General features: G+C 34.0%; 1 protein-coding gene across 1 annotated transcript in view; it reads right to left on the bottom strand.

The window, feature by feature from the left end:
- Window positions 1-1,503: 1,503 nt before the first annotated feature.
- The window catches only part of CD2AP (CD2 associated protein), a 141,112-nt gene continuing 117,449 nt past the window's right edge, over window positions 1,504-25,166 (bottom strand). Inside the window, exons 14-18 of the mRNA XM_049653778.1 lie at window positions 15,831-15,943; window positions 15,019-15,120; window positions 13,106-13,287; window positions 8,920-8,983; window positions 1,504-4,541 (exon numbers count right to left, since the gene is read on the bottom strand). Of these exons, the coding sequence (XP_049509735.1) occupies window positions 4,500-4,541; window positions 8,920-8,983; window positions 13,106-13,287; window positions 15,019-15,120; window positions 15,831-15,943 (503 nt within the window). The 3' untranslated portion in view covers window positions 1,504-4,499. The remainder of the gene's footprint in view (window positions 4,542-8,919; window positions 8,984-13,105; window positions 13,288-15,018; window positions 15,121-15,830; window positions 15,944-25,166) is intronic.

Here is a 25,166-nt window from a genome sequence, read left to right as displayed (position 1 = left end):
GAAAACCACAACACCTTCTGTGATAGAAAAGATTATTGGCTCTATACAAAAAATATTGATACCTATTTCTAAATTTATTTTCCTATATACAACAAGCATATTCACAATAAAGGTGTTAGTCACAAAAGAAAAGGAATAGTGGTTAGGATTCAAAAACAAATTTTAACATCAAGGCCCAGTCTACTCTCTAAATCTTAATTGGTAAGTAATAACACCAAATAGATCCATTTCAGTTAAACTAAACTGCTCTCTGCATTTATTTCCTAGAATAAGACTAAATGTGCAATTGTGTCTTCATATAAAACCATATGCACAGGCATCGGATTGTCCAACCCCTTCAATGTCCCTTCAAATACAAAAATTCTATTATCCAAAAAATTAAAAAAAAATAAAATTCTGTAATCCAAAACTTCATCATCCTGTGCTTGTAAAGCTTAATTTATACCCAGTGTTTATAAAGGCCAGTAAGAAGCATGTAGTTTTCAAACTAAAATTTTAACTGAAATGACTTGCCACAGTTTTTTTCTATAGGACTTCATCGTGGTGTCTTACTCCTTTTCGAGGATTCAAATCTTCCAGCGGATTCTAAAAAGCTAGAGTCATGTGCGTGGTGTATTTTCAGCAAGAGGACATCGGCCTTGATGTCTTCAGGACTCTTCTTTTTTTATTTTTACCAGGACTTCCAGTTATGAGTTCAGAAGACCAAAAACATGTATGAGCAAATTTATGCTTAAGGAATCCAGCAGTGGATGGATAGCTGGGACTAGAATGCTTTAAAATCCTTCTGGATTGTTTCTTTCTCTTTATGGTCTATTAAGATTTGTTCTTTCAAATCAGCTTTTTCCAGATAACAGACTTAACTAAGAGAGCAGTGCTTCTTGTTTCAAAAAAAAGAAAAAAAAAAAAATTCCGAATTTTAAAAATCTGTCTATGAGTCAGTAATTCAATTTGGGCAAAGTACTCTCCCTTGGGTCAATCACCTCCCTGGTGGTCAGGAAGGCAGAATCTGTAGGATGGGAGCAGTTTCATTTCAATATAATGCAAATGTAAGGAGTTATCTTTCCCCAAGAAAAAGGGATGCTGGACTCCAAAACAGCAGAGGATGGGTAAGTACTATGCCTCCTTTCTTTTAATCTTAGCTGTCTAATTTTCATCATACATATCACTGTTAAATGCTGTTGAGGAGAGTACAATACAAGCTTCCACTTTTTTTTTTTTTTAATCTACTCAATGCCAAGTATTCTCTAACATACTTTAGATAAATCATTTCAAATTTTCCCAATAAACCTGTGAGGTAGAAATTACTATCTCACAGTTTCAGGGGAAAAACAGAACCACAAAGATTCAGTAAAAGTCAAATAGGTCCAGAACTTCTAAGGCTTCCATTTTACCATTTGCATGGTTTCTTGTATTGGAAAGCTCAACCTAATAGAATTTCCATCATATTGTGCAATAAACATATGCTGATGTTAATGAAAAATAACCAATAAAGACCGACACAACTGGCAATACTATTCTTTATTGTCTTTCTCTTTGAGGGAGTAGCATGCTTTTTTACAGCACCTGTAAACAAGTCAGTGAAGTATACTATTTTGAGTTTCCCCACATATATATTATTTTTATTTTTTTGGAATGTTAGAATACCACAACACCAACTGCATTACATTATAGTTACTGAAGGCAAGTCAGGCTAAAACAAGGGTAAAATTTTATGGCTAAAAATATTCATAGCAGCAACTTTTAAAAGATGATTTTATTAAATCAAGTCATTGCACTTGGTCATTTTATTGCTACAGCAAAACAAGGCCATTAAATTTTTAACGCTTCTCATTTCTGATTTTAACTGATTGTCTCATTCTGTTCATACATTTCAAGTTTAAATGCAAGCATAAAACATTTACCAACAAATCAAGAGAGCACTTGGGTTTTTTTTTTTTTTTCTGTGATCACAGTAAGAAGCATAAAAAAGAGAACCCTCTGTTCGATGAGGCCCGTTCTCTCTTCCTATCTTCAGACTTAAATTTTGTGAAGAGGTAACAGCTTTATAGTAAGACCAAACCACTAAAGTTTAGTGGTCACACACAAGCACACACACACACAATACTCCTAATATTGAAATACAAGTAGGAAAATTAGTAGTATTATGCGCTTCAAATAGCAAACCTGAAAAATACATTCACTAATAATTTGGCAATGACAGACTCCATGCTGTTTATCTCTAGTCTGTCATTTATACTCACTCAGGAAAAACAATGATTTATTGCCAAATAAAGGCTATTATCATTACATACCATTTTGTGATATGAACTTTATGAATAAAAATACTAAAATCCCCATAACAAGAGCGAACACTGGTAAATTGCTAGACTGAAGTAATCATTTTTTCCCTTTGAGTTTGGCTTTCTTTTCTTTACTATTTGGTCAATGGCAATAAAATAGAGACACAATAATTTTCTAAAAGAGACACAGTATTTTAATTTTCTATTCTGACTGAGGAGTATACAAAGCAAATACTCTAAATGTATTTCGGCATTCATGACCATCTTCATTTTACGCACTAGTGAGAAAATGACCAAGAAAAGCTTTAAGGGTGACCTGAAATCTACTGGAAACTTCCTTCAGCCCATTATTAGGGTGAGGAGGGGTCACTTAATAGATTTTCCAGTCAGAAAGCTGGAGAATGATTTCTAGGATACAGTGTTTTTATTTCTACCTAAGGACTTTCATTAAAAGAAAATAAAATCTATTTTTTTTAGCAAGAAGGAAATCATTCATTTGACAAGTCATTTAAAGACATTAGAACAGGAGTAAACAATTTTGTTCAGTAGTGACCGCATCAGAAAAGCCCAAGGACTTCAAAGAGTTAAAATGTACATACTCAATGAACAATCAATGCACAATCAGGTTTCCCCAAAAGCACTAATGTAAGTTGTGATTTTAACATTAAGTAATTACTGGAATTTCTATTATTTTCTACTTCAGTTTTCTTTCATATGAGACAACATGGCAAAATTTCATTTAACACAAGATTTCAGTATATAAAATTAAAACTTAAAGGGAAAATCTTGGTTTGGTGGTTTAAAATAACACAAAATGGAAGCATGATAGGTGGTATTCAAAATCTCAAAGTGTTTGTTGTGTAATAAAGCTGAAAATCAATTTGTTTTGCAAATGAAAAGTCAATTTTTCTATTTTTAATATGAACCCACATATTTTAAGACCTATTACCTCCAGACGTAACATTTTAAAACATTCAGCTGTTCATAAGTGACTCTGAAGAAACTACCAATTCATCCATCTTGCATTCAAAATGCATTTTGAATATGGTCAACTACATTTGGTTTTAAATAAGCTGTACTGCTACAGCTTAATATAATAATAATATATTAACACTCTTTATAAAGTTGGTACCTTTATAAATGACAGCCTAAACTATCTCCACCAGTTAGTTTGGTCTTTTAGGTAAATTACACATTGTAAAACCTGAGCATTTACATGATGACAATTTGTCAAAGTATGAAACCTCACACTGAAGTTCTGAATGTTCTTAGTTTTGTTCTCCTTGTGTTATCAGTATTAAAAATCAGAGGGAGGAGCATGAAGAAGTAAATCACAAGATCATGAAATGAGTAATATCTGAGCCTGTAAAATAAGCAGGAAAGTACAGCAGTAAGGCTGGTGTTTGCATATTATATGTGCTGTAGTTTCTAGGCACAAGTTAAGGGTTAAATTGACATTTTTAGTTCCTTAGACCTAATGATTTTTTAAAATATAGCTCATATTTTCCCAAATATAGTTAACAATCCAATACATTTTAACTAAATTCCTTTTATGAATCCTATAGTGCAAGCAATATAAAATATTCTAAAAGTTGAAATTATTTTGATTATTTCATTAGTTATTACTATATGCATGGGTGAGTAATCTGGTTTATAGCTAGGAAACTCCTATTTCATCACCCAGAGTATAAACAGCACTGCAAACAAACAGGCACAACAGTGTATCCTGGGTAAGAAGCTAAAAGTAAAAAAAATATATATACAAAGTTTATATCCCTTACATATTATGGGAAAAGTAGTGGCTATAGTTACTATAAAGCTAATTTGTCCCTCTCAAATAGTATATTTTACAGATTATTTGTAAAGATATCCCCATATTTATAGTATAGATCTCTTTAAAAATAATACTACAAGTTTCAATAAAAAAACGATTGTGAACTTTCCTTTTTATACAGATTCAGTAGTATTTTCAAGCAAACTAAAAAAAAAAAAAAGTTTGCAATTCCAGCACATAAGAATTAAGGCCTCTTTTTTTCATATTGGCAAAACAAAATATATATAAAAAAAATCCACCCTCTCCCTACTTTTCTACAGATTATAGTTCAAATACTCATATTTATCAGGATATCAGCATTTGTTATTTTTAAGTAACAAGTCAGGTGAAGTTCATAGTGTTGCTTCTGAATCCCTGGAACATTAAGAACATGGGCCCATGCCATTTCAAGAAGACAGGACTGCTTTTTTCAGCTTCTCTATTTCCACCTAAAATACAAAATGTTAAGTTGATAATAGATAACATATCTTTAGTAAACTTTACTGTATTCTGTCATTAAGATCCAATCATACTTTCAAGCCTCCAGATTTTGATTTCCATTCTAAGATCCAATTCCTAATGGTGTAATCAGTATAGAACAAGTTTAATAGAAGGTCACATCACAGTGCAAGTTCCTAAATGGCAGGAAACACCAAAAAGTAACTACAGTTGTTTCAGCCAGAACAATGTTAAGTAACGTGAGTCTCTGAAAGAACTGTAAGAAAATTAACCCTCCAAAGAACAAGAGAATCCTTGAAACCAAATTAAGAAATGTACAAGTACCTGTAATTAAACAAAGGGGGGCCATATAGAACTACAAAAATAATAATAATAAAGGACCAATTTAGTTCTATGTTTATCACTTACTACCTATGTGATATTGGTAAATCACTAACCTCACTTGGTCTCAATTTCCTTATCTATAAACAGTACGTTCTAGATTAAATTATTATTTAAAACACAGGAATATACCTAAGATTCAGTCAATGTGTTGGAAATATTTTCACCTATAGGCAGAAGGCATCCTTCACTTAACTGAAATTCACAATTTAAGAAACTTAAGAGAATTAGGAAAATTCATTACATGTTCACAACTGAGAACAGAATTATTTAATTCTGACACATAACAGCTAACAGAGTTGAGCACAAGATTCAATACCATGCCAACAGCTCCACACTAGCAAGTGGTATGGAACTTGTATAGATAGGGTCTCAGACTCTGACACCTACAATTTTCTAATCCTCCCAATTACATAAGGTGCTGATGATCTCTGACCTTTCACTGCATGCAAGAATATTTAGGCCTTACCTTCTCTTGATAGCATTATCCCTGTCCACAACATTGCATACAAATAACACATTCTATGGCTAACCTCTGACAAATACTTTATTATTAAATGATAAACATTTTGTCACGGTCAAAATGTATGATTTCCATATGTTCACAATCTCCTAAGGGATTCTAACTACTCAAGAACGGTTTGTTAGTTCGTTCCAGGCTCTGAACTGTCAGCACAGAACCTGACGCGGGGCTCGAACTCATGAACCGTGAGATCAAGACCTGAGCCAAAGTCGGATGCTTAACTGACTGAGCCACCCAGACGCCCCTCAAGCAGGTATTTTTATTGCTAGAGTTTCTCTTCTAGCACTTATGTTCCTTGTTCACCTTTAGTTTTTTTATCATCCCTCAGGATAATTTAATACCATATGTTAACTTCAGAGTTCAAAGTACTACTTTTAATCTTTGGGAAATATAATTTCTCCTCTAAAGGTATGATCTTAAAACTCTAATGTCTTATTAAGTGTGCTTTTATAAATACAAGAGTCAAACTTTCCCCATTAGGAAAAAAAAAAAATTATAACACAAATCAGTGTGAGGCTAAGTAACAGCTGATTTTGCTTAAAAATCGAATCAAATGAAAGTCTTCAAAAAAGAAATATTTCATTGGACTCTTTTCATGATTTTTATGACAAATTAAATCATATATACAAATTTAACACTCTATTAGTTTCCTCTTGCTTACCTTGTTACCTTATTTTCATGTATGTATGCAGGAAATATTTGTGTATGTAGGAAATACATATGTGTATGTAGGAAAGATGAGGAATAAAAATCAAGAAACTTTTTTTTTAAATTTTTTTTTTTTCAACGTTTTTTATTTATTTTTGGGACAGAGAGAGACAGAGCATGAACGGGGGAGGGGCAGAGAGAGAGGGAGACACAGAATCTGAAACAGGCTCCAGGCTCCGAGCCATCAGCCCAGAGCCTGACGCGGGGCTCGAACTCACGGACCGCGAGATCGTGACCTGGCTGAAGTCGGACGCTTAACCGACTGCGCCACCCAGGCGCCCCGAAACTTTTTTTTAAATGTGTTATTTTGCGAGAAAGAAAAAGTGCGGGGAGTGGGGGGGTGGATGGGCAGAGAGAAAAGGAGACAGAGAACCCTAAGCAGGCTCCATGATCAGTGCAGAGCTCGATGTGAGGGCTCAAATCGCACAACCGTGAGATCATGACCTGAGCTGAAATCAAGAGTCAGACGTTTAACCAGCTGAGCCACCCAGGTGCCTCAAGAAACTTATTATTATTTTTGAATTTCTACTATGTTACACACTGGCAATTACTGGGAATTTAAGACATTTTTAATATGTATTCTTTAATTTGAAAAAATTTATTAGCTATCTAATATGCGTAAAGCACTGTGCTCAGAGCTATGGACAAAGATGAAACAGAGATTTCCCTGGAACAGTCTTACAGTCTACAAGATGGGCAAAATAAGTCCTTAATGTCACAGTGATAAGATGCAAAATTATTACTTATTTATCCTTTTCAAAACTAAAGAACATGAATGTGGAAAAAGACAAAATTACTTTGAATCAGAGGATGACTGGTACTAACTAATGAAGGTGACTGTTGTTGGGGAGTTTTCAGAATCTGGAGAACTTATGCATGAGAAGATGACACAAAAGGAAAATCCAAGAAAATACAATAAGAGCAAAAATTCAGACAAATTAACTGTGAGGGGCAACTGAGATCAATCAGCGAACAAGAAAAGAAAGATAAACTAGGACCAGGATATAAAAGACCTCATATGCTAAGTTGAGAAGTCTGAATTTCATTCACCAAGTAACAGAAAGTTCTTCAAAGTACTGAGCAAGAAAGATTAATCTGAGATAAGAATGAGAGAAACTTAAACAGCTAAAGAGAAGATAAAGAGCAAGGGAAAAAGACAAACACTAGAAACAAAGAAATAAAGGTGAGGGAGTCAAGCTAGCAGGCCTGAATGGGAATGGCTTTAGAATGGAAGTACCATGTCTCAAGACTTGAAAGTCAATGAAACCATCAACAGAAACAGAAAATCAGAAGATGATGAGTGTCAAAGGGGACATGAGAGTTCTAAGTTCACAGTGGAACATCCAGGGAGACTAGCAGCTGTAAACAGGACAGAAGGTGGGAAAAGATGAATTAGATTCAGAAGGGAGAGGCACAGAGCTAATCACGATAGATACTCTGTGGGCACAGGTAGGAAAAGAGAGCAGATACAGAAAGGAGGGCCGGGGCAGTTCTGAAGGAACATTTTACCTTGGTTGTTTCTGTTTTGCAATAAATGAACTTCAAACGAAAAGTGAAAACTACAGTAGATCAAGAGGGCAGCTGGACCTGAAAGGGGGCTTTTGCTTTTTCGGAAAAGGGGAAAAATAGAATATTTTCATAGGAAAAGGGAAAGTGCCAATAAAAATGGGTATGTCCAATATAAGAGTAAAAATGCAGTTTGGTAATCTGCCAAATACCTTCACATGTATTAACAACTAAAGCTAAAAGGAGGTTAAACAGTATAACTCAAGTTCAAACAGTATAACTTAATCCCTAAAAGCAAAGTTTCCGAAGTCTGGCTGTTTCTTTTAAAGATTTCAGCTCCACTGCTGACTTAAATCACTCTAAACCCTAGTTTCCTCACCCTTAAAACAAGAACAATAATCCTTACAAGTTGATATGTGTGTCCATTAATAATGTACAGAAGGTGCCAACCTGACACATAGTTTAGACCTGAAAGTCACAACTGTAAGTCAGAAGAGGAGCTCAAGTTTTTCTTAGCAAGTCCCATGTTCTGTTTCACAAACAAGAGAAACAGGTAAAAACAGGGAAGCGTATGAAATACTTAAATACAGAATGGGAAGAGCCTTTGAAAAAAGGCAGAATAGGCTTTCTTTGAAATATGCAGAAAAGAAGTATACAAATGAAGACCAAAGTCAGTGAGGATGGAAAAAAAGTTAAGATAAAATAAATGAAATTGTCGGTCATCAGCACAGAGTGAAGATGTTAACATGATGGTTATGAAGTGAACTCTCAGTGAAGAAATCAAAGTCAACAAATCTAGAGCCATCCCATTATCACACCTACCCCCCTCCACCCTTGCCTCCAGGCAAAAAATAAAAATGGAAACATTTAAAAAGAAAGAAAAGAAGGGAAAAAAAGGTAACTGTGTAAAAAAGAGAGAAATAGCTCAAGAAAGCAATGTTGAGTTCAAAAGATCTAGAACTACACACTTACGAGGCAAGAATCATGTTTGTTTTATTTAAGAATATATATACCTTATGCCTCATGCACTGCCTAAGAGAGTTAGTGCTCAAAAGTATTTGCTGAATGAATGAACGGAATGTGACAGGGAGTCAACAAGAGATTAATTAAATGGCTATCAAGCAGCAGGGAGTGTCCAACTTAAGATAGCATAATTTGTAGTGAAATCAATCACCTAGCTGGGATGGTGATTTATGCTGACTAGTTTATTTATGCTGACTACTACCTCAATGTTAGGAGAAATGAATTACCTCTAGATTACTTCTCATTGCCTTCTCTTCTTCCAAATCCTTTCGTAGTTTTTCCAGTTCTTTCCTAAAAACAATTTATTACTGTTAAGTCTTTCATTTAAACAATATATTTGACTAACAGGATCTGTTACCTGACAGACCAAAACATGGGGGAAACTTTTTTAAAGAAAATAGCCATACTGATTGAGAAAAACTTCAAATTCTCTGGTTGGAATGGTTCAACCCAACACTTAAAAGCTCAGCAATACCATGGCAAACCTATCTGCAATAAAGCAATTTTTTTAAGTGAATACAGAGCAGCTCATGATAAAATAAATAAATAATAACTGGCCTTTAGAAGCAGCTTTCCATATTCAGTTATCATGCATTTCCCAGGCTGGACAAAACCCAAGTGATTTGGTAATGTCAAAACATGTCACAGTACAAGGCAAATGATTTAACACGATTACCTGTACATTTCTCTTTCTGTATTTTTTCAAATGAAACATTACATTAAAATTACCAAACCAATAAAAAAACATTAGCCAACAATCCTTCCTCCTTAACTCATGTTTTCATTTTTCTGTGTTTCCTTCTTTTTCTATAGTCATTTTCCCTCCACAGCTGTAAGTATATACTCCATATTGTGTCTTTTCACAAAGTATTTAAAAATACTTCCGTGCTGCTAAAATTATCATATTTCTGATAACTATTGCTTGACACTCAAATATCCAAGTTTTTTTGTTTGGTTACTTGGGTTTTGGGGAGATGGAAAGAATAGGAATTTTATTTAACATCATTAATATACCAGATATATCAAATTTCTAAATCAAAAAGTATGGACAAGGACAGACATTTTCAGCCCCTTGAAAATGATCTTCAAGAGTATTATAGAAATATGAGCTTGAGAAACACATGAAAATGCTAAGGAAGAAAGAATATATAAGAAAGGAAGTTTTCAATTATATAGTTTTGAACTAGTTTCTTCTGTGGTTTTAATGATTATAAAACTATATTGAGAGTTTCTACTGTTTCAGCTGACTATAATTTTTTAAATATTTAACTCAAATTTATCTACAGTTTATTTTGGTATATGATAGAAAATGTGCTAAAATATTAACTTTGTATTTCAAAATGTTATCACTAAATTAAATAATGCTTCCTTTTTCTAATTATTCTATTATTCTGAGTTTATTATACATTTAATTTATACCTAAATGAAGATATATTCCTAAAATATTTATCCTGCTCTGTTTATCTATATTTGTAATAGCATTACATCATTCTATTTGCTCTTTGATCTGATAATTTAGTACCACTCTCACATTTTTATTGTTCTTTTTAAAAACACATTTATAATATAAAATTTTTATGTAACATTGTTTCCTTTTTACAGGAACAGATCAAACTATGTATCTTGTTCTGTAACTTTTCAACTAAAGAAAGAAATTACTAATATATTTGTCAATCTTTCCATGTCAATATCATTTAAATTTTTTAAATGATTTGTTCCAAACATTTTAGATTTTAATACTGAATGCATAAAGACTCTGGATGTATTTGTAAGCTATAAAGATATAATCATAAAACAAAAACCCTGGAACTCCAAGTCAGCTTAAGAAATAAGTTATTATTACCAGTACCTCTGATACTCAGTGTCCCTCAAATCTATTTCCCCCTCTCCTTCATAGGAAAAGTTTTAGAGTATTTATTATTTCTTTTCTTTCTAATTTTACCACATATATGAATATATCTTGAAACAACACACTTACTGTTTGATTTCAAACTTTACGTAAATACTGTAGCATGTCACTCTCTGACTTGCCTTCTCCACCCTCAATCTTTTTCAGATTAATTACATGTTGACATATGTAGTCGTAATCCATTTATTTTTTATTGCTGTACACTGTATAGTATTTTGTTGTATCAACATACCAGTATGTATTTATCCATTATCCTGTGATGCCTGTATTTTTCAGATTAAAAAATCTGCTATCCATTTCATTTTCCCAGAGGAAACAAGACTTTGAAAACATTTGGCCTTTGGAAAGACTTCTAAAATATCTGATATATATGTTTTAAAATATATATAAATCATAAAGATTTTATTCATCCAATAGCTAATTTAAGAACACGTACAGGCAAGGGCACCTGGGTGGCTCAGTCAGTTAAGCATCTCCCAGTGTCTCTGTGCTGACAGCTCAGAGCTTCCAACATGTTTCGGATTCTGTGTCTCCCTCCCTCCCTCCCTCCCTCCCTCCCTCCCTCCCTCTCTCTCTCTCTCTCTCAAAAATAAACGAACATTATAAAAACCCTACAGGCAATTTGTAAACATAATTATTAGTTCATTAAAAATAGCATACTTGGTATCAAAAATGTAAATGCCAAAATCAACAAATTAGGAGAGTTCTCTAACTCATACATGGGTGGTATTCAATAAATACTTACTAGATGAATGAACTTACGATTTATACTGTGTATATTGTGGAATCTGTGAAAAAAATCTGCAGGACTCAGATAAACTGAAGGATTCAAGAAAAGGCCCATCATGTGTCAAATTATAAACACACTCTCTCTAATATATATACACATAAGTACGTTTATTTAAGTAGTCATTCAAGGTAAATTTTTTTGTTTCTACCTAAAGAGACATTTATAAAAGTGCTCTGCAACTATAAATACGTCATACTGTTAATCTCAATATTGTTTTTAATAAACAACCCAATGCAAATGAGAATTGAGGGAGAAATGATAAATTCAGCTGAGGTAACATGGTTTCTGGCAATGACTTTTTTTAATGTTTATTTTATTTTTGAGAGAGAGAGAAAGAAAGGGTGCCATCGCGCGTGCATGCGCACACACACACACACACACACACACGAGCAGGAGAGGGGCGGAGTGGGGGCAGACAGAGGATCTGAAGCAGGCTCCATGCTGGGAGCAGACAGCCCAATGCAGGGGGACTTGAACTCACAAACCAAGAGATCATGACCTGAGCCGAAGTCAGACACTCAACTTAATGAGCCACCCAGGCGCCCCTCTGGCAATGACTTTTATTCCAGATTTCGGATTCCATCAAATACTTTTAGAGGCTACAAGGGAAGCTGAGACAGGGGAAGAGAACCTGAGCCCTCAGCCTCAGTTCAGTTAGATCAGCTGATCTCTGATTCGTTTTACCTACTGGTCCTTTGCAGAATTATGTTTAAAATGTTAACAAGTTTTAAAATTCAAATAATAATGGTTATAGAAAATATCTCTAAACCAACAGAAAATGGATTTGAGTTGTAGCTCTGCCTTTTAAGAACTGTGTAATCTTGGGGCGCCTGGGTGGCTCAGTTGGTTAAGCGGCCGACTTCGGCTCGGGTCATGATCTCGTGGTCCGTGAGTTCAAGCCCCATGTCGGGCTCTGTGCTGACAGCCCAGAGCCTGGAGCCTGTTTCAGATTCTGTGTCTCCCTCTCTCTGACCCTCCCCTGTTCATGCTCTGTCTCTCCCTGTCTCAAAAATAAATAAAACGTTAAAAAAAAAAATTAAGAACTGTGTAATATTAGGTAAAGAGCTTTATCTCTCTGAACCTTTCTCTCTTTAGTTAAAAGAAGAGAGGGGGGCTATCAGAGGTGACCTTTTACATTTATTCTGGCTCTAGACAGTCCCTAACTTTCACTTAGGATCTCATCATATGCCATTACCAAAAGTTTCAGAGTTAAGAGAACAGCCTTAGAAATCACCTAAACACAACCCATTGGTTTTATTTAAATACCAATCTCAACCCTAGCAGAGACAGTGATTCAGTTCCTCTGAAAAGTAAATCTACATATAGATACACTCCAGATCTAAAATACAATTGGTGTTGGGATGAGCAGTGGGTGTTGTATGGAAACCAATTTGACAATAAATTTTATATTTAAAAATAAAAAATAAAAAAAAATAAAATAGGACTTTTCCTAATATTTTTGAGACTAATTAACTCCTTTGTTTGACCAGAAAATTTGTACCCTTAAATTATACCTACATATTATACCTTTTCTATAATCAAGCTACAAGAACAAATTTTCAAATTCAAGATTTTTGCAGAGTACTATTAATGAAAATTTCACTGAAAATATACTTGCTTATACCAGAAATTTGGCAGATTACATCTCTGCTTGACATGAAAGAATTCTTTACATACTTGTAAGTAGTATTGAAAGAAAACAAGGACTACTTACCCATGATCCTTTTTCAGCGCTTCTACAATGCACAGCAATTCAATAATCTGAGCTCTAAGTTCATCCAAGGGATTTTGTTTCCCATCATCTGATTCTACTTTAGCTTTGATTTCCAATGGAGTTAAAAAAGCAGCTGTATTTGGTTTAGAAGCACTTGAAGGTGTTGAAGGGTACACAGATGGCTGAAAACATAATAGCAAATGTTAATTTATTGTATTTATACTTATAAAACTTTCATAAAAATTTTTATAGCAAGGAGATAATTAAAATAATACTTCAAGATAAATGATAAACTTGAAAATTCAAAAATCAGTTTGATAATATTCACAACTGGTAAAACCACCAAACCACCAAAGAATAAACCTGCAATCACTAGGGGTTTATGTGAGAAATGTCAAGGGCTTTATCAATAAAAAGAACAAAAAAGTGGAAAAGAAAAGAAAAATCTATTAGATTTATCTTACGAATGGTTTTCCCAGTGGCGCATCTAGAGACAAGAATATATCAGCATTTTTAAGGTGCTGTGGGTTTTTTTTTTAATGTTTATTTACTTTGAGAGAGCAAGAGAATGCGCATACACACACGAACAGGGTTGGGTAGAAAGAGGGAGGGTGAGAGAGAGAATCCTAAGCGGGCTCCATGCAGTCATGTCAGTGCAGAACCCGACACAGGGCTCAATCCCATGAACCATGAGATCATGAACTGAGTCAAAATCAAGAGTTGGATGCTTAATGGCCTGAGCCGTCTGGGTGCCCTGTGCCCCATTAGGGTGTTGTTTTGATCCTCCATATTACATATCCTAAGAGGTTCACTTAAAAGTAATTATGAACAATTTAGCAAGGCATTAACATCAATCCACGGCCTGATGCTCTTGCAGTATTTCACTAAAGTAACACGAAATAGAATTTCAGTCTAATGATGATAGTTGAGAGAATCAGATTAAATGTATCTGATAAATTTTAGCAGTAGCCAAATGCCCGGGAATGAATTTAAGGAGGAAACATGAACTTGAATTTAAGATGTGTATAGGATGTGATAATACTATCTTACATAAAAATGACAAGAGTTTAGAACAGTCTTAACACCATGTAATAAATGGAAGAATCCATGTATTCTGCCATTATTCCAGGATATATTCAGTGCTCATTATGGTGCCAAACAACAAGCTAGGTTAGGAATAAACAAGTGATGGCCTCTGGAACACAGAGTGTACGTTTAATGGGAAAGTGAAACAGATGGGCACGCCTGGGTGGCTCAGTCAGTTAAGCATCCGAATTAGGTTCAGAACATGATTTCTCAGTCTGCAAGTTCCAGCCCTGCATCGGGCTCTGTGCTGACAGCTCAGAGCCTGGAGCCTGCTTGGGATTCTGGGTCTCCCTCTCTCTCTGTCTCTGCACCTCCCCTGCTTACACTCTTTCTAAAATAAATAAACATTAAAAAAAAAAGAAAATGAAACAGATGGATGAGCTATGCCTTAAAAAATAGTATGAAGTATTTAACATTTATATTACTCATTTACAATAAGGTCCTCTACAAAATGAGCTACAGAGGATAGTGTGACTTTCATAACTCAATTTTTTAGCAGGAATTATTTTATTTCTTGGTAGAAACAACTTTTTTCTTAAATACAATTTAAGGGATGCCTGGGTGGTTCAGTTGGTTAAGCGTCTGACTCCTGGTTTCAGCTCAGGTCATGATCTCATGGTCCATGAGTTTGAGCCCCGTTTGGGATTATCTCTCTCTTCCTCTCTCTCTGCCCCTCCCTTGTTGTGCTTTCTCCCAAAAATAAGGAAAGAAAGGAAAGAAAAGAAAGAAGAAAGAAGAAAGAAGAAAAGACACTTTAAATTCCACAATTTTGCTATTCACAAAGAATCCTACAAATTATATAAATCTTGGGCCACAATTCAGCTCACCTTTGGAGAGTAGCATGAATCCTTTTTAAATTCAGATGGCTTTAAGTTGGCACTATCTTCTTCTTTTGGTAACTTCAAGATTTTTTCTGGGCTTTGAGTTGGCTAAATGATTTTTTTAAATCAAGAAACAGAAAATACCAAAAAAGGAAAAGGCAATAAACATTTGGATAATAAACTAAGTAACTATTATCACTGTTTTTAGCAGTAGCAGCTACTATTCCAGATATTCCATCATTGTTAACAGGATAGTACGTAATTTCAAGCTGAACAACAAACTTGCATGTCTTCAAGGTAAAAATAGCCTGCCTCTTCGCAACAAAAATTTTCTCTACTTAAGTAATTTAAAAGCACTGCAACACTTAAGAGCTAGTGTATTAAGGCACTACCAGTATCCCAGGCAAAGTCCAGAAAGCATAAAAAGAAGCCACACATTTTGATACCAGCATTCATACTACCAAAAAACCACTGACTATTGCACAGGAAAAAAATGTTTTCATTCCTTCCTAAAGTGAATAGGTACCACTCAATTCTAATTATTGTTGTTAGATGGGTAGATTACACAGATACTCTGACCTCTTTTGACACTGTGCTTTTGTGGTTATGCTCTCAGGACAATTCTTTATTCCTGATTCTGTAACCTTCCATTCCAAGTCTCTCTGCAATGAACATAACCTCGTATCTCCCTAAATATAACCAACCATTTGCCACTTAAGTATCACAGCTATCTTCCTGATTTTTAAACTTTGGTGGAGACATAAATCCTCCCTCATTCTTAGAAACTTTTGTGTTTTACAACAGCAAGTGTAACTCACGGAATGTCCACCATTGAAGCGGCCAGGTAACCTTCTTCCAGGCATTTTCGGCCTATTTGCAGTGAGATGTAGCAAGTTTTCTGAGGAAGCTATGTCATCAAAATTTAGAAGATCTGGAGAATAAAATTAAACACATCTACTAAGAGATAACTACATTTTAAAAGATAAAAAAGAATGTTTCTGGATTTTTAACAAACTATACATTAAAAAGAGTACCACTAGGACTCACAAGTTAACCTGTGCTTTTCATATGCATTTGGAAAACAACACTCACCCTTAGAAACAAACATCCTCTTTACTGAATACATTTTAGAAGACTTTATTAACAACATAGAGTTCCTGTTTCTAATAGAGACTTAGACTTCAACAAAAGTTCTTACTGAAACATATAAATCTGAACCCAAAATTGTGGCATCATAAAAAAGCTTGTAATCTTAAGTCTTGCTTGTTTAAAAAATAAAAAAAGCATAATCTACTTCAACTCATAATTGATTACAATATATCAGAAACTCAACACATAAAATTTGTCTTAAATTTCAAGTAGTATCCTAATATTCGAATTTTAAGGACTCAACTGTATGCTTTCCAATTGCATTTCTCAATGTAAAGTGAAAGCATAATGAGTCTTTATGTGTGTGTGTGTGTGTGTGTGTGTGCACAGCATGTTGTAGCTGGGATTCAAACTGTTCATAGTTCACTGCACTTTTGCTTAGACATTACCATGTTTAGGAACTATAAGTTACAAATCGAAGGCAAACTGGGTATCAAGGAAAAACGCTACAAGGATGGTTCACATGTTTCCCCACCATCAGAGGCTGGTTAACTTTTGATTCAGTAACTTGGGTTTAAAGCCTATGTAATTCGTATCTCTGAAACAATGGTATATAGTATCTTCCCTTTTTCTAGATGATCTAGAAAACCTTGCTGAAAGAGGTGATCTTTAATTTTGAAGCCTAGAAATCTGTAAGTGATCCAAGTATCCTAAGGATAACTCCAGACATTTCCATTGTCAATGTAATCTTCCTTTATCCTACATTCCAAACTAAGGCTATCAATCACAGTCAAGATAACTGATATGCCAACAGCTATCTTTGGTTTAGAAGACAGAAAAAATTCTGTATATTACCAATGCCTGGATATTTATAATGTTTTCTGTCGAATATTTAAATATCCAAACTCAGTGATTTGTATTTCTTAACAGACATCTACAAATAGTTACTATTACTCCCCTCAAAGCTTATTCATCAATTTTCATATTCAAAGTAATTAATTTAGAAAAAAATTTTAAGGGTTAACAAAGGTATCACTGTTTGACAATATGCATTTTATAACAAATTTAAGGATCTGTTGATCTGTTAATTCTTTTCCATTTTCACATTCTGGATTACTTTGTGTGTTCTATCTTCTATCTAGTCATGAGGTTAATACATCACAAGAGGCAATCAAAGGAGTTTAATTTTGGTCTTGAGTCTTGATAATTGTTCATATGTACTTATAAAATATAATAAACCATAATAAGAGACACAGTGGCTTTAATGGCAAATGCATTATATAATGTGAAAGACCTTGAGTTTAAATATATTTTTAAATATTTCACTTTATTTGTAAATTTCATAAAGAAAACCAATATTTAAAAGATGTTAAAAACTTGCTATGGTTTGAAGGGTTAAAAAGTGCTGAGGGGTGCCTGGTTGAGCATTCCAACCGACTTCAGCTCAGGTCATGATCTCACAGTTCATGAGTTCCAGCCCTGCATCGGGCTTGCTGCTATCAGCACAGAGACCGCTTTGGATCTTCTGTCTCCCCCACCCCCCCAACCCCTCTTCAACTCCTATGCTCTCTCTTTCTCTCTTTCAAAAATAAACATTAAAAAAACTGCTGATACATGTGAGTATTGACAACCGACACAAAAATCTAGAAAAGTACAATCCAATAATTTTGGCATGTGAAGATTATTTTCAAATGCATATTTAAGCAACTTGCAGAAAGAAAAAGAAACAAACAGAAAAACATAGGAATGAAGAGAAATGAAACTGAAAGGATAAATAAAAGGTAGATCTATAAAATTATAGACCATGCTCATGTAAAAATGCCTTCCATATGTCCAGTTTGGGGCTACAACACCAAGACAAATTAATTTTACTATTCTAAAACTCTCTCAGGTCCTCCATTTAAGCCATCAGGTTAGTAAAATAGTGCACATTTTGGACTCATGATCTACTTGAACACATTTAAATTTGCCTAAGAGTGATAAGAGTAGATTTATACCGTACACATGGCATGAAAGGCATGATAGTCACTTAACTCTTGCAATTACGTTGCCCCTCTGCCAGCCATTTACATTTCTACATATTGTCTAAGAAGACATGGAATTTTAAAAAGTCAAACTGAAATATCAAATTTTGGGAGAAAATAAATGGATTTTTGCAGTTTTCAATTACAAAAAAAACTTTTACCAAAAGAATATCTCACACTAATCAGGAAAAATTTTCCAACATCAGTTTTGTTTTCAAATGGAAAACCAAAAGGGTTAGAATAGACAGACAAACATGTACACTTTTAGTACAATTACAAAGAAAAATCAATGTGCACCACCTATTTATATTGAATATATTGTTTTGATTTCTTTTATAAATTGTCATCTTACCAAAATGGAGAAAGGTAGGATAATTTCCTGACACGTAAGAAGGGAAACATGGCAAACAGGCTAGGAAACAAAATCTGGAAAGAAAAGTCAAGGATAGGAATGTCTAGAAAAAAGACTAAACCAAAAAAATTATTTTACAAAGCAGGAAAAAAGAACAGCTGTAGAATGAATAGAACCATTTAAATGTTTAGCATATACCTACTGCAGTTTATCTAAACTTACATAAGATGTGTGGTAGATTTTAGATTTATTGTCTTTTCAAAAGAAAAAACGATGACTAGTATTAATTTCAATACACCATTAAGTAGAAAGAAGCCTTTTTAAAATTACTCACTGAACACCAACACAGCTTCGAAAGGAGTTTTAGTAAAAAATTAGAGGTGAGAGTAATAAATTGATAGTTAACATATCAACAACTCATTAATATAGTTAGAACTAAAATTAAACTACCTTTCAGTCAAGTTTTAGTCTTTAGCGTATGACAGTAATTACAATGAAAAAGGCAATTTTAATTCTCTGGTATAATAAAAGAAAACTAGGACAAACAGTATTTTTAAATATCACTATAAAAATACAACTTATGCAACATTTAAAATCACATAATACATAAATGAAACTTCAATTATGCTTTATATGATACTCTCTATAAACATCAAGAAAATTATTATAAGAAAATAATTTTAATCTCTGCTCTTATTCTCCAGGTAAGTTCCACATTTTTGGGTGTGTTTTGTTTTTGTATATAGACTCATTTTTTATAGTGTGTACCACTCAACAAGTAGGCATCTTATTAGAAAAATTCCACCTTGAATTCTTTCTGGAAGAAATATATGAATAAATATTGGGAAAGCAATCAAACAAAAATAGATCAATTATCAAGCAAACCTAAAGAGAAAGAATATTTCACCATTTAACAATGTAATGCTTTGGGATCAAATAATGTTATACATCTCTACAACTTCCTTTTAACCCAAGAATTTATCACAGAAAGTCAAAAAGGATAAAATACTACACTATAAGCATACTTCATTAGCTGTGCTTTCTCACTGTAATAGGTATGTTACCACTAAATTTTCTATCTTATATTTTAAGACTAATTTTTAAATCAATGTTATGTCCCAGAAAGCTTACTACTTTAGAAATATTTAGACCATGTGAACTTTATAATTAACCAGTGGTAGCAGTGAGATTATTCTAAACTAATTTTTGATGAAGTGCTTGAAAAAGAGGGGAAAAATTAAAACATGGTTCTAACAACTATGCAATTTATAGTACTACCTTATATGTGAGAATATATACTGAAGGACATTTATTTTTAAAATAGTTTACAAATGGCTTCATATACAGGAAAGTCATATCTGAGAGGAGTGTTACAGATTTACATCCTCTACAGATGAGAGCAGAAACAGGAAACAGGATTAACAGAGGAAAGGGAAAGAATGGAAATAACACTTTATAACAACTTCCACATCACATATTCTAGTAGATACATTGGACCAATTGTTATTTAAGCTAGAAAACAGATTAAGAAACAAGACCATGATCAATGAGCTGATAATTTAAAACCCCCATTTTTAACAGCGAAGTCAGTGTCCTTATTACTGTATCATCACCTAAAATTATTTTATGTAATAATGAGATTCTAAGAAGATCTTCATGTATGTTTTAAACTTTCTGAAACATGTGAAAGGTCAAGTTTCACATACCATTTTAAAGATATGAAACCTCAAACTGAGCCAAAAATATAAATTAAAATATATCTAAACCTACTGCCAAATCTGAAGTTATCTGATGCAGGACAGTATTTTTTTTAAGGTGTCAATACCTCAAAAAAAGGATTTCAAACCCTTTTATGCTACAAATACTAAAAACATAACATTCCAATAAAAAAAGGCAATGAGGAACAGCCTGAGTTGAAGTTTGAAACATGAGCTGTATGTTATCAGCAGCCAGGCCTTTTGTCTTAGAATAGTACTTGTGACTAAAATAATACCTGGGTATACTTGCTCAGTAAATATTTTCTATGTAATATAAACAAAATTTCCAAAATTTACAGGCATATCTCATTTTACTGCACTGTGCAGATACTACATTTTTTTACAAATTGAAGGTTGGTGGCGCCCCTGTGTTGAGCAAGTGTATCGGTGTCCTTTTTCCAACAGTATTTCCTGAGTTTCCATGTCATATTTTAGTAATTCTCGCACTATTTCAAACTTTCTCATTACTATTGTATTTGTTATGGTCATCTGTGATCAGTGATCTTTGGTATTACTATTTTAACTGTAATGAACCGTGCCTACATAAAATGTTGAACTGAATCCGAAAGTGGTGTGTGTGTTCTGACTGCTCCATGGAGAAGCTGTTTCCCATCTCTCTCCCTCTCTTTGAGCTTCCCTATTCTCTGAGACACCGAAATGGGGCAATTAATAACCTTAAGGCCTCCAAGTGTTGGAGTAAAATGAAGAGTCACACATATCTCACTTTCAGTCAAAAGCTAGAAATGATTAAGCTAAGTGAGGAAAGCATGCAGAAAGACGAGACAGGCCAAGAGCTAGGCCAATTATGCCACCTAGCCAAACTGCAAACGCAGAGGAAAAGTTCATGAAGGAAATTAAGTGTTACTCTAATGAATACATAAATGAGAAGAAAGCAAACAGACTTATTGCTGATAGGGAGAAAGTTTTAGTGATCTGGATAGAATATCAAATCAGCCACAACATTCCCTTAAACCAAAGCCTAGTCCAGAGCAAGGCCCTAATTCTTCAATTCTGGGAAGGTTGAGAGAGGTGAGAAAGCAGCAGGAAAAAAGTCCTGAAGCTAGCAGAAGTTGGTTCCTGAGGTTTAAGGAAAGAAGCCGTCTCCACGAAAAAAGACCACAGGCAAAGCAGCAAGTGCTGAGGTAGAAGCTGCAGCAAATTATACAGAAGATGTAGCTAATTAATGAAGGTGGCTTCACTAAACAACAGATTTTCAACGTAGATGGAACGGCCTTGTATTGGGAGAAGATGCCATTTGGAACTTTCATAGCTAGAGAGGAGAAATCAACGTCTGGGCTCAAAGCTTTAAAGGACAGGCTGACACACTTGTTGGGGCAAATGCAGCTGGTGACTTGAAGTTGAAGTCAGGGCTCATTTACCATTTTGAAATTCCTCAGGCCCTTAAGAATTATGCTAAATCTGGGTTGGCTAGTTGGCTCAGTCAGATAAGGGCCCAACTCTTTGATTTCAGCTCAGGTCAGGACTTGGCAGTTCGTGGGATGGAGCCCAATGATGGGCTCTGCACTGACAGAACACAGCCTGCTAGGGACTGACTGACTCCCTCCCTCCCTCCCTCCCTCCCTCCCTCCCTCCCTCCTTCTCTCTCTGCCCTTCCCCTGCATGTGTGGGCTCTCTCTCTCTCAACATAAATAAAGTAAAAAAAAAAAAAATTATGCTAAATCTGTGCTCTATAAATGAAACAAAAAAAGGACAGCAACACATTTGTTTACAACATGGTTTACTGAATATTTTAATCCCACTGTTGAGACCTGCTCAGAAAAAAAGATTCTTTTCAAAGTGTTACTGCTCATTGACAATGTACCTTGTTACTTCCCCAAGAGCTCAGATGGAGATGTACGACAAGATTAATGCTGATTTCATGCCTGCTAATATAACATCCATTCTGTAGCCCAAGGATCAAGGACTAATTCTGAATTTCTTCCAACTTTCAAGTCTTATTATCTAAGGAAAAGGCTTCATAAGACTATATATAGCTGCCATGGATGGTGATTCCTCTGATGGCTTTGGACAAAATAAATTAAAAACCTTCTGGAAAGGATTTATGATTCTAGATGCCAATAATAACATTCAGGATTCATGGGAGAGGTAAAAATACCAGCATTAACAGGAGTTTGGAAGATGTTGATTCCAACTCTCATGGATTAGTACTTTGAGAGGTTCAAGATTTCAGAGGAGGAAGTAACTGCAGATGTGGTGGAAACAGCAAAAGAACTAGAATCAAGTGGAGTCTGAAGATGGAACTGAATTGCTGCAAATTCATGATAAAACTTCATCCATGAGCAAAGAAAATGGTTTTCTGAGGTGGAAACTATTCCTGGTGAAGATGCTATGAAAATTATTGAAACGACAAGAAAACATACAGAATAGCAGATAAACTTAGTTGATAAAGCAGAGGCAGGGTTTGAGAGGACAGACTCCAATTTGGAAAAAAGTTCTACTGTAGGTAAAATGCCATCAAACAGCATCACATGCTACAAAGAAACTGTTCATGAAAGGGAGAGTCAATCGCTGTAGCAAACTTCACTGTTGTCTTACTATAGAAATTGCCACAGCCACCTCAACCCCCATCAGCCACCACCCTGATCAGTCAGCGGACATCAACATCAAGGCAGGACCCTCCACCAGCAAAAAGGTTGTAACTTGCTCAAAGCTCAGATGATGGTTAGCATTTTTTAGCTAAAGTATTTTTTAGTTAAAGTATACACATTTTTTTTAGTCATACTGCATTGCACACTTAACAGACTACAGTATAGTGTAAACATAACTTTCAAAGGCACTGGGAAACTAAAAAATTCATCCGATTTGCTTTACTGCAATATTCATTGTATTGCATGGTCTGCAATGGAACCATCAATATCTCTGTGGTGTGTCTGTGTATTTTCTGAACTTAACTGGGTGTTAGGTGTAGTACCAAAGGCAGCCTGATCATGGGAGGAATGAAGTACAACAGTTTAGAAGTCAGATGTTAGTCTTCTGTCCTTATATACGTCTTGGCTCCTCTAACTTACTTCCTTATTCATTTGAAGAAAAAAAAATTAGGAATTTGCAAACCCTCTTTCACAAATCCTCTTTGTTTTTTAATGAAGAGTAAATAATGGCTATGGATAAAAGAAAAAATTTGGACCAAAAGCAATAAAAAAAAAAAAATTAAACTATACAACCACCAACAGTTTGACATTACTACATGTGTTATTTCTACTAAAAATGTAGCAAAGGAAACAAAGCTTGCTGGTGATTATATATAGAAAAGTTTTTTAAAAGACGAAAATTTATCTTAATTTACTTAAGTTTTTAATAATTTCCATAACCTTGAGACAACTAAATAAAGCAAATAGTCAAGAATGTTATAAAGCAACAGAAAAATACAGGCTCTAAATATTACTCTTTCAGCTCCTGAAGAGACTCCTCAAAATGTAAGGCTTCTGTGATAAAGATTGCAGAAAATGGTAGAATTTCAAAAGACGATACAAATGGATTCTTTCATATAAAAATTTAAAAGTGTGCACTTAATCTTTTTTGCTGAAATATTATTTTTGCTGAAATATTATTTTGAAACATTTTAAATCAAAGAGAAAACAGTAAAAGCTGATAGAGTTATTTTTTTACTACTGACTTCAATAAAAAATAAAGGATATTTTTTAAAAACCTGTTATAAGAAGGATTTTTATTTTTGTTTTTATTTCACCAACGGTAAACAATTTTTACCAGATAAAACACACTAAATATATTTGAGTGAATATCTCTAAAGTATAATCAACATCTCACCACTTTCCAGAAATTATTAATGAATATGGTTTCAGTCAGAGCAGGCAGGAGCCAAATATAGAATGAAAGGATCTTTATAAAATGTTCAAGTTAAAAAAACTGAAGGAGGCCATGCACAGGTCAGAGCTTTTACATTGGCAAATGACAATATGGAAAAATAATAAGATCACCTACAATTTTCAAAAGGTAGTAAGCAGCATATCTTACAATATAGTGACAAAAAAAATCTAAGCGTAATTGACCTTTAAGTCTGAATGTATTTATGAAATGTTAACATGAAGGCTAAAAAATATATTAAGACATTAAAACTTTTAAAAGAATATCATGAGCACTTTAGGGGATTTAAAGAATTCTCTTCTGATTTACATGATCTTGGACATGTAATGTGTCCAATAGTTTGATTACTTTAGACACAAAATAGCATCTGCCTTTTGGAATAACTATAAAGATAAAATAAGAATATAAATGATAAAGTGCTTGGAAAATGTAAAAGAACTAAAAATAAATGCAAAGTACTACATAATAACTATTACCACAAATGATTGTGCAATGTTTTAATACTGAGACCTTTATCAAAACTTCTGTGTTCCAAGTTTTCCATTTTACAACTAAGAGGTATAAAAGACCAGGAGACAAAAATGATTGGTTGAAAAAAATCTGTCCTAAAACTTAAGGAACAACATTTAGCTAAGGAAGTAAAGCCTGCTTATACACGCACACACGCATACACGCAGATATAAAAAGCATATTTTCCTGAACTGGAAACAAAAGTACCTTGAGATAAAGTGAAGAAGTAAAAATAATCTTCAATGTAATCTAGTGTTGGCATTAAAAATCAATGTGATCTCTTTATTCTTAATTTTTCAAACTAAAATGTATTCCTATCTGCCTAAGTTAGATAGTACAGACGTTCCATCATGAGGGGACAGAATGATAAATGGATTATCTTTTAATCCATTTCTCAGTCCTTACGTGAATCAAGTATTTTTGCCCATTTACCTTCTTTTAGTTTTATTTTTCTATTCCAGCTTCATAGATTTTAAATAAATTTTAATTAATTTCCACTATATCTATGCAGATATAAAATGCATGCACAAATTTCTTAAATAGTTTCTGAAAATTGTATTGGCAACTTTTTTTAAATGC

Source organism: Panthera uncia (assembly GCF_023721935.1).
Source record: "Panthera uncia isolate 11264 chromosome B2 unlocalized genomic scaffold, Puncia_PCG_1.0 HiC_scaffold_24, whole genome shotgun sequence".
Classification (NCBI taxonomy): Eukaryota; Metazoa; Chordata; class Mammalia; order Carnivora; family Felidae; genus Panthera; species Panthera uncia.
This window is presented reverse-complemented; position numbering and strand designations above follow the sequence as displayed.